The 17,227-nt window shown below is 44.9% G+C and overlaps 1 protein-coding gene across 2 annotated transcripts in view; it reads left to right on the top strand.

Annotated features, from left to right (window-relative positions):
* Window positions 1-337: 337 nt before the first annotated feature.
* GTF3C3 (general transcription factor IIIC subunit 3) overlaps window positions 338-17,227 on the top strand; it is a 34,823-nt gene continuing 17,933 nt past the window's right edge. For both annotated transcript variants that reach the window (XM_019523129.1, XM_019523127.1), the window contains exons 1-7: window positions 338-487; window positions 2,225-2,327; window positions 9,948-10,183; window positions 10,571-10,694; window positions 11,807-11,998; window positions 13,386-13,551; window positions 14,793-14,940. In XM_019523129.1, the coding sequence (XP_019378674.1) occupies window positions 386-487; window positions 2,225-2,327; window positions 9,948-10,183; window positions 10,571-10,694; window positions 11,807-11,998; window positions 13,386-13,551; window positions 14,793-14,940 (1,071 nt within the window). In that variant the 5' untranslated portion in view covers window positions 338-385. The remainder of the gene's footprint in view (window positions 488-2,224; window positions 2,328-9,947; window positions 10,184-10,570; window positions 10,695-11,806; window positions 11,999-13,385; window positions 13,552-14,792; window positions 14,941-17,227) is intronic.

The following is a 17,227-nucleotide window of genomic DNA, read 5'->3' as shown; positions in this document are numbered from 1 at the left end:
CCAGGTCCTGGACACAGGGCTCCCTCCTCAAGATCCACCAGCTTGTTTTTTTTTCTTTTTTTCTTTCTTTCTCTTTCTCTTTTCTTTTCACCAAAGAGTAAGAGGAACAGCAGGTGCCTGGCCTGGCAAGAAACGCTAATGTACTGCTGAAATAGGAAAAATACAGACGGCATAAAATATTGCTGTCTCCTGTGCTTTTCACACTCGTTCGTTAAATGTTCAATTATGCATATAGCTGTGGTGTTTGTGCGTGTGGCATCCCCCTCCTCGTCCCTGTCCTAGGGCTGGGCCCGCGCGGAACCTTGGCGCGGCGGCGCCGGGCGCGGCCGGACCCAAGAGCGCGGGACCCGCGTCCGTCGCACTCGGCGGCCCCCGCGGCGGCGCCATGTCGGACTTCAGCCCTGAGCTGATCGACTACCTGGAGGGGAAGATCTCCTTCGAGGAGTTCGAGAGGCGCCGCGAGGAGCGGAAGAAGCGGCAGCGCAAGGGGAGGCCCGGCCTGGGGCAGGCCCCAGGCGGCTCCGCGTCCCCTGCCCTCCCCGGCGCCCGGGTGCGGGTCCAAAGGACCCAAGCTGCTGATGCCGGCCGGGGGAGGCAGGTGAGACCGTCCCTCTGAGGGGGCTGGACCCCGGCGCCGAAGTCCTTAGTTAGGTCTCTGCTTAACTTCATTTTCTGTAATGAGCCGTGGAGCTGTCTGTGTCAGGAGAGGCCAAGGTACGGCCCACCAGGTGGATCCATTCTGCAGAATCATATGTTCCGATCCATGGGGCTCCCCACATTTGGTGGCATGGCAACCAATGCCAGTGTTAATTGCTGTGGCTCCCAGCAGTTAATGCTGCCACTGCTCATCCTGCCACCAAATTTCCAGACCCATGGGGAGCCCTGGGGTCCAGATCCGGAGCACAGAGCATTGTCATTTGTTCTGCGCTTGAGATTTGGCAGTGGGAGGAGTGATGGCTATTGCAGCTCCAGGAGCCATAATGATTAATGCTACTGCTGCTGCTGCCAGTTCCAGTCTCATGGGGCAGATGATGAAACTTCATTCTCCAGATCTGGCCCATGAACCATTCCTGTGCCTCTCTGGCCTGTGCATTGGGTACCACTGGTCTGTGCACATTAACTCCATACAGGGTCAGTGGAAGAGGAACTTGTTAGAGCAGCTTAGTTAAGTTGTGACTGTGATATGAAGACACCTGGCAGGCCCTGATCTACTGTTCTCTATCTTCTACTATCCAGTGGATGTGTCTACACCAGCAGCCAACTGTGTGTTTGTTACTGTGCAGTCCTGTGGCCGCATACTTATTTTTAGCTGCTACTGTGCAGTAGCGTCCGCATCACTTTTCGTGCCCGGTGACTCTGTGTCACCGTCACAACAAGCTATGGCACAATAGCTCATTGTTATAACAACATAGACGTGCCCTGTGTGTATGTGTGCTACAAGGAAAGAGGTGCATGCAGGTCTCCTTGCAGTGAGCTGCAGAGTGCACAGCTTACTGAAAAACAATTTTTACATAAGAGAAAGCATTAGATTCTGCCTGACCCTTATCATACGTCCCAGTCCCTGCTTGTACTGGACTGTTTGCAGAGGTAGAATACGTAAGTGAGGCATTATTAAAGAGGGCTGAGCTCAGGTTGTTTTAGGATGTACCTTAACTTTGTATTTCTTTGTTTTCAGAGATTTGAGGGCATTTTTAAACTGTTTTGGCAATGTGTGAAATAGCACATTAATACTTAAATGCTGTATTTAATATTTTCTTCCCCTACCAGCAACTTAGCATTCAACCCAATAGCTATTTCAGATAAGGGAGGCAAGGTTAGATAAGGGAGCCAAACTTCTGTGAAAGGATTCATGATGTTTGCTTATAATTTTGGGGGTTTTTTGGGTTTTTTTTGGGGGGGTGTTATTGGAGTTGGCACCATAATATAAACTTATGGGCTTCAGCCCCGGGGCTTCAGTGTGTTTGAAAGGAAGTTGGATACTTCAGGATTCATCAGTCAAAACTAAATTAGGACAAGAGTAAGCAGTAACAATATGACTCTGTGTTAGCAAAAATCAAAGTATGTTATAACCAATCAACACTGGTACCAAGTCCATTAAAGCTGTATCACCTCTAATACAGAAACATTGGAATCTATAATCTACATACTAGTCAGAACCATATATGATGATTAAAAAAGAATGTTCTATTCCAAGCCTTGTGAATAATATTGTTGGTTTCTGCAGGATGAAGAAAATGCACCTACTGAGGAAAATACAGAAAACCTTGATGCTCCATCGTCATCTAAAAAAGGATCTAGTAAATCCCAGTGTCTTAATGATACAGAAGGTATGTGTCAGTGTGTTCATCTAAGTGAAGAAATGAGAAAAAAAATCTGTCTCTGGTTACTATAACCAATACTTTGCTGTAACTCTTCACTCTTTGATACTGTCTGTAACAAATAGTTAGCTGTTGCACTGAAATATAGAGTATAGGTTTGTTCTTATTGATATTAAGAACAGCACAAGCTCAAAAGGGTTCAGAGAAGGGCCACCTGAATGATCGAAGGCCTGGGGGACAGGCCCTGTGAGGAGAGACTTCGGGATCTGGGACTGTTCAGCCTGAGCAAAAGAAGGCTGAGAGGCAATTTGATAGCTGCTTACAAATATGTCAGGGGAGAACACCAGGACTTGGGTGAACAACTTTTCAGAAAAGCCCCACCCCGGGAAGATGCGGACCAGTGGACACAAGGTAGTCGAGGAAAAGTTTTGGCTTGACATAAAGAAAAACTTCTTTTCTGTACGGATAACTAGAATCTGGAACACACTTCCAGCAGAGATGGTGCAGTTGCCATCTCTGGTGGTCTTTAAGAGGAGGCTGGACAAATACCTCATTAAGCTTGTTTGAGCCCAGTTGCCTCCTGCCCATGGCAGGGGGCTGGACTTGATGATCTTATAGGTTCCTTCTGGTCCTTCTTTCTACGATTCTATCATATTAAGGCTTGTCATTCCAGAATAGCTTTATGTTTGTTCTGTACCTCCAATGGAAAAGGATCTGTTAGTTGCATGAAAAAGGTTTTTTCCTCTTGGCAGCTTAAATATGGATTTTCTTATCTCCTGGACTTCCAAAGCTGTGGAACTAGGAAAAACTTCAAACTTTCAAATTTGGCTCAAGTCTTTCAGCTTTCTTCCCTTTCTGAGAGTACTTTGTTTTCTTGGAAGTTTCAGGTTTGTCCAGAGTATCTGACTCTCTAGTATACCAATGTTTGATTTCTTTTCTGTGCCCTCTGAAAGAGTACTGTAGCTGAGGGGCCTGGTTTGCTCAGTTTCCCTCTAACCTGCTAAAGGGGAGACTTTTTTGTTCCTTCCTCAAGGACAGTCTCTTTCTCAGTGAGACCTTCCTTTTCTCAACAGTTCTGGGTACTAGCTTCTTCACTGGTTCTCCTGCAGAAACTGCCTGGCAAAGGAAGGGTAGTATTAGCATCAGCTCCTTCAGATACACTCTTAGTAGAAGCCACCTTAGATATAAGAAATATGGCTTCTAGGATAGTAAAAGACAGCAGGTCCATAAAAGCAGAAAGAGTACCTGCCAGTTCTGCCTTTCTAGCCAGTCCTAGTATTAACAGCCCCAGCTTCTCAGGTACTGGAATTTAGGCTGACACTTGGACCTTGCAGCCTGCTTCTGGCTCCATCCCATTGCAGACCATGCTTTTGAGGCTGCCAGAGGGTACCTCATGTGACTTCTGTATGAGGGCCTTGTCACCTGTTACACTTTAGTATGTGTTAACTGCAAGGAAAAAATAATTGTTGTGTAGCAAAGTTAGGACTTCTGGTGAGGAGTATCTCCAGATCGCATTACCTAACCAGTTCAGCTAATGTCCAGCTGCTTCAGAGAAAATACAAACAGGAAACTCTGGGGTGATGCCAAAGTTGGTACTGACAGACAGCTGTTTGCCACTCCCAACTCTCCCACCAGTGTAGACTGGGTTCAAGACTCCTGTATGGTGGGGGGGCTAGAAACAGCAAATAGCTCTTTGTTGCTCCCAGCTCCTGTAGCGCACTGGAGTCTTCAATGGCTTCAGTGCTTAGGATGTGTTTAATTTAGGTCATTGTAATTCACAGTAATGCATAGTAACTCTGACTCATGGTAATGCTTACTGTGATCTAAATCAGTAGTGCTCAACCTTTTTCCCCAGCAGGCTGGATGGGTAGTACCTGGTCCTGCTGTGGGCCAGATCTCAGCTGTGGTTCCAATCCAGTGCCTTGGGCCTGTGGGTCAGTGGGGCCTTATCTGGCCCCATACAAGTGTGGGGGGAGCAGCCTAGCCTAGCCTAGCCTAGGCTCGCAGGTGGGGCAAAGGGGCTTCATTTGGCCCTGAGTGTGGGGGTGGGGTTGCATAAAGGGAATATGGTTCTGCTCTGTGGGAGGGGGCCCACATGACCCAGCTATGGGAGGGGCGTGGCTTGGCCCAAACCCAGCCCTGGGGCTTGACCCAGCTCCACAGGGAGGAGAGGGGTATGACACGACCCCAACCTGGCTCTGCTGTGTAGAATAGTGGGTGTCGCCTGGCCCTGCAAAGGGGTGTGTGTTAGGGCTGTGTGAAGCTTCGGTTGCTGATTTGGTTTGGCAGAGATTCAGCCCGATTCGGATGTCAGATCTCCGAATCAAATCAGGAGACCCTTTAAGAGATTTCGGAGAGATTTGACAATTCGGACATAGACACAGCTTTATATGTTTTCTCTACATACTTCAAGGTACCAGGCGGCTCGTGAACACTGAGATGCTGGGGCGGGTAGAGCATTCCACAGGAGTGCGGGGGAGTCCTCAGCAGCAGACCTGGAAGTGGACCACAAGCACTTCCCTCCCTTCCTCCCCCTCACCCAGCTCAGTGACTGGTGCCTTCTGGGTCTGGGGGGATGGGGCGTGGTGCAGTTGCCCGCGTTCTTTGCGGCAGACCCGGAAGTATTTCCAGTCCACTTCTAGGTCCACCACCAAGCATGCAGGGGACCCCCCCCTCCCCACTGCGCTCCTGTTGGATGTTCCATCTGCCCCACCATCTCACTGTTTACAAGCCGTGCCTGGTACCTCAAGGTTTGTAGAAAGATCATTTAAAGCTGTGTCTGTGGCCAAATCGCTGATTCTCCAAATCGGCATTGAATCTTCAGATTCAGATTTGGCTGAATCGAATTGGGACAGTGATCCGAATCAACAGATTGAATCACTGTCCCCCAATTCGGGCCAAATCCGAATTGAATACAGCCCGCTTTGCACACCCCTAGTATGTGGCCCATCCCTGCAGGGAAAGAGGGGGTGTGGCCCAGGTCAGAGGGGTGCAGTGTGGCTCTGACCATGTGTGCAGGGCTTGGGGTTTGGAAATCTGGCAGGAGGGAGGGTGACTGTATTTATGGTCACTGCTTCCACTGCCAAATTTCCTGACCCAAGGCCAGCCCCGTGGGCCGGATTCTAAGGCTCTGCAGGCCGCATTTGGTCCACAGGCTGGAGGTTGAGCATCCCTGATCTAAATAAAACACATGGTAAATGGTAACTTGTAACAAGGCCCTCATTCTTTGGGTCAACAGAAAGTAAATCTTGACCTCTGAATCTGGGCACTGGCTCTTGGCTTCCCTCTGTTCCCTTCATCTGCAGAGATCATGTTTTCAGTGTGGATGTCCGCCCTTCCCATGCATATGACATGGCATGGTGCCAGATGGGATGGGGCATAATACTGTATTCTTCAACACCCAAATGTGCCATTATATTAACATCTGCCAGGCGTATTGCACAGAACCTCCATCTCAGAAGCGAAAATCCCAAACCCTACGGAGCTTTGATGTCCAAATCCAGGAAGAAAGAATATTTTTTTCCTTCATCTTGGACCTCTCATTGCATAAACCTCATCAAGCAGTATTTGAGTGGCTGTAATTACAATACGTCAGAGCAGACTTGATTAATCAAGTCTGCTGGGGCGTGATAATTAACATGCTTCAGCCAGCTTCTGCATCTCATATATCAGTGTCCCCGTGCTTCAAAATGGCGGCGGAGGCACTTTAATTAAAGCTTGTTTGATGAGTTTTAAAGCACCCACGCCGCCATTTTGAAGCACAGGGATGCAGATACACAAGATGCTGCGGGTGTTTTAGTTAGAGTGGATCTCGGAGCCACTCTCATTAAAGTGCCCCGTACCACACCCCCAAAGAGCAGTCACTAGAATTGCATTCAAAGTTCATAAGAAGACAATTTGGGACAGGTTTTCTTTTTTGATGAATGTTATGCAAAATTACACAGTGGACTTCACCTCTGACCCATTGCAGTCTTCAGTGGATCATTTCGAGCAAGAGGATTAAGAGAAAGAGGAAATGGAAGAATTTACTGCACGCTTCAATGAAAAGATAATCTCTCCCCATTTCTTTGTTTTGGTTAATATTAAAGTTGGACTAGAAATAGCCAGAGAGGATCAAATGCCTGGCAGGTACATAATACCTGCTGTAGCATGGCTGTCCACTTGGTAGCCTGAAGACCACAACTGGCTCTCAAGGGTTTAACTCGCAGCCCTGGGTTTATGGTTCAGGTGCCACTCCCACCACTTCTTCATCTGTTGCCCCCAGAGTCTCTGAGCTTTCCCTCCTTCCTCTGGCATCTGCTTCCTGCTCCCACACTTGGGGGCGGGGTAGAGTGGAGTGGGGCAGCAGAGGCAAGAGAGCCCACGACACAGTGACTCAGGGGGACCTGGGAACCTTGTGTAGCGTGGGGGTGCCACCACTGTACAGTGGGGTCACACCTGCCATGTGACTTGATGGGGGAGGGCATTCAGGGCATGGGGACACTAGTGTAGTGTAGCTTGTAGGGGACTTGTGGTCCCTAGCTACTCAGAATTTGTAAAGCCTTGTGCTGTAGTGCATAAATTGAAGTTATATGATCTTATAACACTGAGGCCCATGGCATACAGTAATCACTTCTTAAGAAATTAGCTAGCCATACATTAATGCAATTAAAGGCATGATAAAATAAAGAATAAGACACAAAAGTTATTACACAAAATATGTATAATAACTTCATGGCTGGTTCGTATCGCTCCATTAGTTGAACTTGTGGCTGGGCTGATTGGGGCTCCCAGCTTTCAGAGCATATGGGAACTCTTGACTCCAGTGTGCTCCTGAGGCTGTGCGTGCCAAAAAGCTGATTGCCGCTTCCAGCCACAGGGGTACATCAGAGTCCTGGACTCCAGCGTGTCCCAACATCTGAGCCCCACCAACTGATTGGGGCTCCCAGCTGCAGGAGCTTGCTCCTTGTCTGTGTAGGGGAAGCCTAGGATCAGGAGCCTGGGTTCCTCTTGCATTAGCAGTATGGCATGGTGGGATCTGATACTCAGTTCCACAGTCATGCCCTGTGGCATGGCAGGAAGTGCGATTGTGCAGATCATGCATCAGATCCCATCATGCCTTTAATTGCATGTCAGGGGCCTGAAAGATGTTTCCATGGATACAAACCTTTCCCAAACAAGTCAGTTTTTTCCATCTGAAAGTCTTAGTGGGTCAAGCACAAAATATATTTATATTATGGGTTGGGCCTGCTTCTGTTTAGCCTTTTGATTCGTACTTGTTTCTCTCAAATCTCCCAACATCTTTCATTTCCTGAAGCCATCAGGAATGTCCCTTTTTAGCATATTCTTTAAAGTTAATCTACAAAATGTGAATTTCATTCTACACATAGATGGGTTTATAGATGGTATATGTGGGAATGAGCAGTTTTAAAAGCTTGTGTAAATTATCAGATTTCTGTGCATCAAATCCTAAATGCCTGCTATGGACATATAGTGCAGATACTTAAAAATGATCATTACAGCATTTTGTTTTGTCCTTAAAACGCTACCCGTGCAAAGGATTTGGGGATGGATTCACAAGAGATTCTGAGGTTTGAATTTATAGGTGATAGGATAGGTACTTACTGAGTCATAGTTGGTTGGGAAATCATAATCCAAATTACCAGTAATTGGTTTCTGTATTCTAGTTCAGTGTAATTATGAGCCCATTAATTATCCACTTCAGCTTGAGTGTTTACTTCACCTATCCATTTTGTGGTGGAACATGCATTAATCTTTGTCCTTGTTATGGCTTCAGAAAAACTATTGAGTAATGATCGTTCTGTTCATTTGGTTTCTGATTGCTGCTATTTCAAATAACTCTGGAAATGTCTTGGAAAAATATTCTCAGCTTCTTTGATGAAGGACAAGGGAAAAGTTTTAAAACCAGGGGCAGCTTAGAAAAAGAAAAGAACTTTAAAAGAAGAGTCCTCTAAGAAATTTGTGGCATAGATGGGTCAGGTTGCCTAATAATTTGGGGGAGAAACATAATTCTTAATTTCAGTAAACTGAAAGATTAATATTCTTTTTTTCCTCTAATTTATGTTTATTCTCAGAAAATTATCTAAGTGATGAACTGTACTTAACAGTTAGAGTGTACTCGACAAGAGGGTGGCTATGATATATGGGTATCAATAATTTGATTTTTTTAGAAACAGAAAATGGTTGAATAAAGAAGTTTAGTGCCTTGCAGCAGGACCCTTTAGTGTTTCTTTTAGGGGTGCACCAATAAAGATTTTTTGAGCTGATACTGATGGCCAGTTATTGACCGGCCGTATCAGCCAATACCAGTCTGATTGCTGATATGCAATGCAGCATCATGGACAGCAGTATCTGCCTGGTAAGTCTGCTGGGAAGAAGGAACATAGGGGGGGAAGGGGTGTGGGGGAGGAGCAGATTGAGGTCCCTGAGGTGAAGGAAGGAGTGGGGAGGGGGCAGGGGCAGACGCTACCCAGGTGGGGTAGGGTAGGGCGGGGTATAAGATGGAGCTGGCGGCTTATCCGGGGGGGGGCGGCTCCTGCTGCTGCATGCACCCGTGGGAAAGGCATGCGGGGCCTGTGCATGTGGCAAGGGTGGGTTGCCTGCTGCATGCTCGTGGCCAGGGCTGCTCCAGCCTTTTCTGAGCAGCTGTACTCGCGCCAGGCGGGGCAGGCAGCAATGGCACTGGGAGGGTAGGTAAAGGTGAAATTTGGGGTGGTTCTAGCTCCCCTCCCCCCCCATAATCCCCTTTCCCAGCACAGCTGCCAGCCAGCCACCCCACCCTGCCCTGCCTGAGCACAACCACCAGGAAGAGGCTGGAGTAGTCCCATCCCTGAGCTTGCAGTAGGCAGCCTGCCCTTGCCCCGTGCACAGATCTGGGAGGCACATATCCCCCCTGTCTCCCTTGGTGTGCGCAGTGGTGGGAACCACCCCTCCCCACCTACACTTCCCCCCTCTGCCCCCCCGATGAGCTGCCAGCTCCATCCTGCGGCCCACCCCAGCTGGGCAGCCCCAGCCTGAGCCCCACGCCTTCCCTCAATGCGGGGGGGGCTCAATCTGTCCCTACCCCTACCCCTTCTTCCCAATAGACTCACCAGCCAGATGTTGTTCTCCAAGCTGCCAGGCTGTATTCTTAGCCCCATGCATGCTGCAGCTGCATATATGCACACAGCATTTATCAACAACATTACTGGCCACATCAACCAAAAAAAGCTGATTGCCAATGTCAATTTTCCTTTTATTGGTGACAGTGCAATATGGACCAATGTATTGATGCACCTCTAGTTTCTTCACAAGGGCTTTGTTTAGCTCAGATTCTGTGCCTGCCTATATCAAAGATGAGTTTGATCTTAGATGTTCTTCAACTTTAAATCTGAATGATGGAGAGTAGAAGTAAAAGTGATGAAGTGGTACATGATTTTTTTTTTTGTTTTATTTTGGGTTTTTTTTCTTTTTGGGGTTGGACTTTTTTGTAGTATACTGAAACACTTTGTCTGGTGCTCTTAGGAGGAACTCTAGGTTTGTGCTTAAGAAGTTAAACAAATAGCTAGTTGATTTTTCTCTGGACTTGAACATAAACACACAGTGATTCATCAAAATGTCTTGTAAATCTTTCTGGTTTTCTTCAACCAGGCGAAACATCAGATGGGGTGAGTAAGTCTGTGCATCGGGTCTTTGCTTCCATGCTTGGAGAAAATGAGGACGAGGACGAGGACGAGGAGGAGGAGGAGGAGGAGGAGGCAGAGGAGGAGGACGAGGAGGAAGAAGAGGAGGAGGAAGATGATGAAGAAACCTCTGAGCAACCCTCAGCTGGAGATGTTTTTGCATTGGAGATGGTGTTAAACCGGGAGAACAAGAAAATGATGAAAGCAAGTATTTAGATGCAAGAATGTTCATATAGTTGATGTCACTGAAACTCTCTTTTGTGGCTTTGTTTTAGAGACATGAGGTAAAATTTTAAAACTAAATTCTATCAGTGATATCTCCCAGTTCCTCATAAATGTTTTTGTTTACATGTCTTTATATTTTGGAAGCTCACTGCAAATCCCTAGTCTTTGTTGGGCACCTGCAGAAGCAGAGTAATTTTTAGTTTTCTATAGCAGGCTTTTAGACCAATTTTTTTGATGCATGGTAGTCAGGTTTACTCTGCAAATTACTAAAATTAGGAATAGTTTAGACAGACATTTGTGCTTGATATGTTTTTCATTTGGGCATAATTAAAACATCTATAGATATGGTCTGATCTTTCAATTTAGGAGAAAAGACCACGCAGTAAACTTCCTCGAGCCCTGAGAGGCCTCATGGGAGAAGCCAACATTAGGTTTGCTCGAGGAGAACGTGAGGAAGCTATACTGATGTGTATGGAAATCATAAGACAAGGTACTATGACGTTTCTTTGACATGTCAGGCTTTAAAATGCCATCCATTTAAATGCAGACAAATTATATGAAATTATATTATTTGCAAAGGGGACAGTATAAAAATGTGTTGTTTTTTTACTTTTTAGACTAATATCAGTAGTTGAGTTCAGCATACCACTAATTTGGTGTTTTGGGAATACTTCTACCCCAACATTAAGTAAGCTGTATTACTGTTTGTAAAAAAAGAAACCAAGCCTGTGATCCTGCAAAAACTTGTGCTGTGGATTAGTTTTGTACTTTATTCAATTGATTTTATAGGATTGAGTTCTGAGTGGCTTTGTAGACATAATTTGTTGCAGGGATAAACCACTACCTAATCTGATAGCAATGTTCAGTTAGTCTATTTAATTACATAGAATCATAGAAAATTTGGGTTGGAAGGGACCTCAGGAGGTCAATTAGTCCAACCCCCTGCTCAAAGCAGGACCCATTCCCAACTACATCATCCCAGCCAAACTTTGTCTATCTGGGTCTTAAATACTTACAAAGATGGAGATACCACCACCTCTTTGGGTAACCTGTTCCAGTGTTTTACTACCCTTCTAGTGAGAGAATTCTTCCTGATATCTAACCTAAACTTCACTTACTGTTACTTGAGACAATTGCTCCTTGTTCCGTTATCTGCCACCACTGAGAACAGTTTAGTTCCATCCTCTTTCGAATTCCCCTTCAGGTGGTTGAAGGCTGCTATTAAATCCCCCCTCAGTTTTCTCTTCTCTAGCCTAAATAAGCCCACTTTCCTCATTCTTTCCTCATAAATCATGTTCCCCAGCATCTTCACCATTTTTGTTGCCCTCCTCTGGATTCTCTGCAATTTGTCCACATCCTTCCTATAGTGGGGTTCCAAAACTGAACATAGTACTCCAGATGTGGCCTCATCAGTGCTGAATAGAAGAGAATGATCACTTCCTGTGACCTCCCTACATGCAGAGAGAACTGTTGTTTCTTTTTCATTTTAACAAGATCATTTTTTGTTTGATGTAATTATCATGCACTTCATCTGCAGAAGTACAAAATGTCTGATTTCAAGGTGGTTTAAAAGTGCCTAATGATTTTTTTTGCCTTTAATAGCTCCTCTTGCTTATGAGCCGTTTTCTACTCTTGCCATGATCTATGAAGACCAAGGTGACATGGAGAAATCATTGCAGTTTGAATTGATTGCAGCTCACTTAAACCCTAGTGACACTGAAGAGTGGGTTAGACTAGCAGAAATGTCACTAGAACAGGACAATATTAAACAGGCCATTTTTTGCTATACAAAAGGTAATGGTGTGAGTGTTTTATTACTTCTTTCAAAAAAATCAAATTTGTCGATGCCTAGTGGCTCCAAAAGCTAATGTGGTTATGGTGTGCCTTTTTCTGTAGTCAAATGCTATAGAAGGAGTGATGGGGCCAGCATTGCATCCACCTATCTTTGTACTCGCCAGCCTTAAGTACCCACTGTACCCATTTATAGCTGTGTTAGCTGGAGATGATCTTCAGCACAAGCCTGAAGCAAAGTTTGATCTCATGCGTATGGAGCTGGACCACGATGCCTTAACTAAGGGCTGTCTAAGTGGCGGTCCACGGACAACCTGCAGCCTGTGAGGGGTTAATCTGTGCCCCTTCCCCACCCCTTTTGGGCTTCCACCCTACTGTAGTTCCCCCTATTTCTCTGGCAGTAGCCAGGTTGTCTGGGCTTTCCTTTTGGCTTCAGCTTCCTTCACCTGCCCAAGAGGGCAAGGCAGTGAGCCTGTGTCGTGATGCAACAGGAGAACTCATAGCTGGTGAGTTTGGAGGGCAGGTTGCCTGTGCAAATGTACGATAGAATAGCTGCTGCTGTGCTCAGTTGTGGGGGGCTGTATCCCTCTGCATAGTGGAGAAGTTGAGGGGAGTGCCCAGTGGAGTGGTGGGATGGGGGAGCTGTCCACACATGCAGTGGTTGCTCACACATGCCATGCAGCAGGGGGGAATGCCTGTAGGAGGGCAGCCTTGGCTCACACTTTTGTGGCCCACAGGTGTGCAACCCCCTTTGGTGCATTTGATGCAGGGTGCCTTCCCTAGCAGTTGAGAGGTTGGACAGTTCTACTATAATCATTCTACTTGGACCCCCTCAGCAAGGTTCCATTCTTACCAAGATGATAATCCAATGACAATCTTTTGCTTCACATTAGTGTCTAATTTGGCTTTCTTTAGCATCTAATTTTGCTTTTGCTTCACATTAGTGTCTAATTTGACTAATCTTCTCTGAGATTTGTAGTTACTTTGTTTAAAACTGATGTAATTTTTCTCTTTCCACGGTCTCCATCTTTCTTTATAGGACTTTTTCTTACTAAAAGTATGTGTGCATGCACATGTGTGTAATAGTATATCTGTTATGAAATAAAAATAACTATTGATGAACACGCAACCCCCATTACCTGTGTTTTTGGAATAGATGGTAAACGTGTTGATATTTTTCCATTAGTAATATATGCACATTCTGCATAAGTGTTGATTTATACTGTTACAGAAACTTTCCTGCACCTGTAAATGTTTACTATAATTCTTTCTTCTGAGAAGACATTTACAAAGGCTTTATTACTATCATTCAGATCAAACAAACATAGAGAACGTAGCTTTGCCTTATTCAAAGTCAGTCATATCATAGAGAGCTTTGTCTTTGTTGCAGCTCTGAAGTATGATGCTACCAATGTACGTTATCTGTGGGAAAGGTCAAGCTTATACGAACAGATGGGGGAACATAAAATGGCAATGGATGGCTATAGACGCATCTTAAATCTCCTGTCCCCTTTTGATGGAGAACGTTTTATGCAGCTCGCCAGAGACATGGCAAAGTAAGTTACCTTTTCTAGTAGTATTCCTTGATTTCCCAAATTTAAAAGAAAATTGCTTAATTTAAGCTTACTCCTTTTGTCTGAGCTAGAAGAAACGTTGGAAGCATCTTATTGCAACTTCTAAAATTTTTAGAATAATGTTGTTTCTAAAGAGCCTAATTTGTAGAGGAGTTGTAATCTTCTATGCATGTACTGCCTGTTATGTATCTCTTAAATGATTTGTTTTATTTGAAAGTTATTTCACAGATACCATGTTTGATGCATCATCTGGAGACATTGCAGTTTTATAGAATGAAAAGAATAAAATGCAAACCTTGTTTGCTGATGTAAAAAATGTGTGTCCATACATACATACAAACATTAGAATCTTTTTATTCAACAAAACTCTTCCCTGTTTGGGTCCAAAGGGATCTCTATTTGCTTAATGAGGGGGGAATAAGTTTGTGCTCATTAATAGCAATCAGTAGAGTTTATTCTTTTAATTTTCAGTTCAGCATGACATTTCTACACTTAATTATCTGTATTTCTAAAGTTGTATTTTGTAAGTAAATTATCCTGCACTTTTTCAGTAACATTAGACAAATGGAAATCTTTTCTTTCTCTGCTGGTAGACACAGTTCTCTTCCTAGACGTGGGATTTAGAGAGAAAAGGATGATGCCTAAAATACAAGTGGAAGACAGGAGAACTAGATTTTCTTTTCTGACAGGTCTTTCCTTCTGTGGCCTTCTACAAGTCACTTAACTTCCCTGTTAACAGATCCCTTAGTAAAATGGGAAAGTTATAATGGACCTATCACTCAGGGCTTAAGTGACGTTAATTAATTAATAATGAATTGAAAAAGCCTTTTGAAAGTCTTGGATGGGACATACAATATAAAGTAAAGTAGTCAAGTTTTAACAATAACATTGGGGTTTTAGCTGAAAACATGTTAATACAATAAAGACTAGTAACTAAAAACAAAAGCAGGGAGTAATTTAATAAAAAAAATAAATGTTACTATATAGCAGAAAAGACAGTGATGAAATTGGTTGTATTGCAATAAATAATCATGAGTGGGAGAAAATATGTTCCCTTTCCTTTACATTCAGAAAGAAAACGATCTGCCGGAATAAAAATGAACAGGTGCTAGAAAAGAAGACTGATGGAAATCGTGAAAGAATGCAGTCACAATACTTAGTTGCTTCTCATAGGTAGCACAGTTGTCACTAGTATTTGGTACTTCTTGTCCATATTTTCACAGGAGTTATTATGAAGCCAATGATGTCACCTCTGCTATTGAGATCATAGAAGAAGCTTTTACTAAACACCAGAGCCTTGTCTCCATGGAAGATGTCAATATAGCTGCTGAACTATATATTTCCTGCAAACAGTATGACAAAGCACTGGCGGTATGAGCATTAAATCTGACTTGACAATTCTGTGAACTTTAGGATCGTTTATATTCTTATATTTTTTAAGCATAGTATTCCCAGTTTGTGGCAGTGATGGATCAAATAGGTTACTGCCCAGTGCAGTTGCTTTTGCCTGATCAGTGCTGGCACTTTTGCCAGCAATTGACACTAACATCAAAAGCTTGATTTATTATATCAGAGACCTGTGGAAGATGTATGATGTTTCAAGAGGATGGTTTTGCAAATGGTTTTCTTCCTATCAGGTACACTGCTGATAAGGCTAGCTAGTCAGGCTGTGTGTCCACCACATTTATTCATTTAATTTAAAGCCAGAATTAACCCTTTTAAGTCATTCATTGTTAGATTGTCACTAGATACCCCTAATTAAGTAGAGTGACTTAGCTTTTTACATGTTTCAGAATGGTATCCAAACTTGATGGAGAACCTACTGTTTACCTTCATAGTTATTTCAGTAGTTACTGCAAATGAAAAAGAAACAAAAGAAATGCTGTTTCCTGTTTCCAGCCATTCTTGTTATGTCTTTCTCTGTTAAAGAGCCTACTAGTCTAGCACCTGGGATTTTTCTCCCTCTGGAGTTCCTTACACAGTATACATGCACATGCTTACTTCTCAGTAAACCTCCCTAATACTGAGTAAATTTGCTATCTGCAAGTGCAAGTAACAAATTTACTCGGCATTAGTAACAGTGCCGTAGTGCTTGTGTAGATGCCTGACTGGGAGCAAACTCTGCTCCCAGTCAGCCATCCACCAAGGGGTGGGAGATAGCTCTCTGCCCCCAGGAGCTGCCTACTGCTGGGGCAGGCTCTGCCACAAGAGTCCAGGCAGGGAATATGTCCCCCACCATGGCAGCAGGGAGCTCCAGGTGACCTTTATCTCCCAGCCTGAGCCATATGGAAAATCTTAAATCTCCTGTCCCCTTTTGATGGAGCACTGCAGGGCTCAGACTGGGAGATAAGGGTCTCCCAAGAGTGGCCCCACGATCGCAGGGCTTGGGTTGGGAGATGAGCATCTCTTAGCAGCGGCCCTGTGACTGCATAGCTGGCACTGGTAGCTCCCTGCTGGGGGAAAAAGCTTCCCAGCCTGTTCTCCCTCAGCTTCATGCTTGCGAAGATGTGGGGAAAAAAGCTGCATGTCCAGGAGGGGACAATGTCCCCCTGCCCTGGCAGTAGGGAGCTTCCAGCTCCTGCTCCCTGATTGTGGAGTAGGGGGTTGGGGAGCTTGTTTCTGGCCCCTGTCCCATGATGGCAGAGTGGGGATTGGGAACACGCTCCCCAGCCCCCACTCTAGGATTGCAGTCGGGATTGCAGAACAGGGGCTGGGAGCTCCTTGCATGGGAAAAGTTCCCCGCTCAGCCTGGAGCTGGTTGGAACCTGCCCCTGATTGGGAAGCACGTGCAGCCTGGAGGTGGTTGACGATTATCCTGTTTTGGGCAGCTCCGTGCTAGCTCTAGGCCTGCGCATACAGACTTCCCCATGCAGCCCAGGACTGGCCGGCAACTGTTCTGGTCAGGGGCAGGTCCCAGCCCCATGCTCTGATCTGGTGATTGAGGCATGGGACATGGAGAGAGCTGCAGGGGTGGGTTAGGTCCCAGCTCCTTGCCCTGATCCACCGGTGGGCCAGTTAGCAGCTAGCTTGCAAATGGGACCTTCCCCTCCCCTGTAGCTCTTTCCAAACTGTGATTTAACTTGAACCAGAAAGGGGTCTGGGACAGACGTTTCAGAAACTGGTTTGACCCAAATCAGTTAAGTCTGATACTACATTCAATCAAGTATTTCTTAGGCCAGTTTCAACCATTTTAAAACTGGTTTATGTGCAGTGAACGTATGTTCTGTTGCAGGTTTAAACCAGTTTCTCATTACTTAAATTGGTTTGTGTGTAACTTGTATCCCTAGTCCTGTTGGTACACCCTGCACTTTTTTTCCCCCTAGTTACATAACTGCATTTGGTCATATTAAAACACCATTCATTTGAATGAGCTCATCTTACCATCTGTTTCTTTGTCCTTATTGTTATCCATTCACCCAGATTCTATCAGCCATAATTAAAAAAAATATATTTACTTCCATATCATTGAAAATATTTTGTAGTATCCAGTCCCATTAAAATCCTATGAAAAATCACACTGAAAGCTCCATTCAGCAATGATTGCCTGTGGAACAATGTCTTTTGAGCTTTCATAGTTTCTAGGGTCAGAAGGGACCTGAGTAGATCATTTAGTCCGACCCCCTGCCATGGCAGGAAAGAGTACTGGGGTCAAATGACC

This window comes from Gavialis gangeticus, unplaced genomic scaffold (genome assembly GCF_001723915.1).
Source record: "Gavialis gangeticus isolate Ggan-Ray unplaced genomic scaffold, GavGan_comp1, whole genome shotgun sequence".
Lineage (NCBI taxonomy): Eukaryota > Metazoa > Chordata > Crocodylia > Gavialidae > Gavialis > Gavialis gangeticus.
This window is presented reverse-complemented; position numbering and strand designations above follow the sequence as displayed.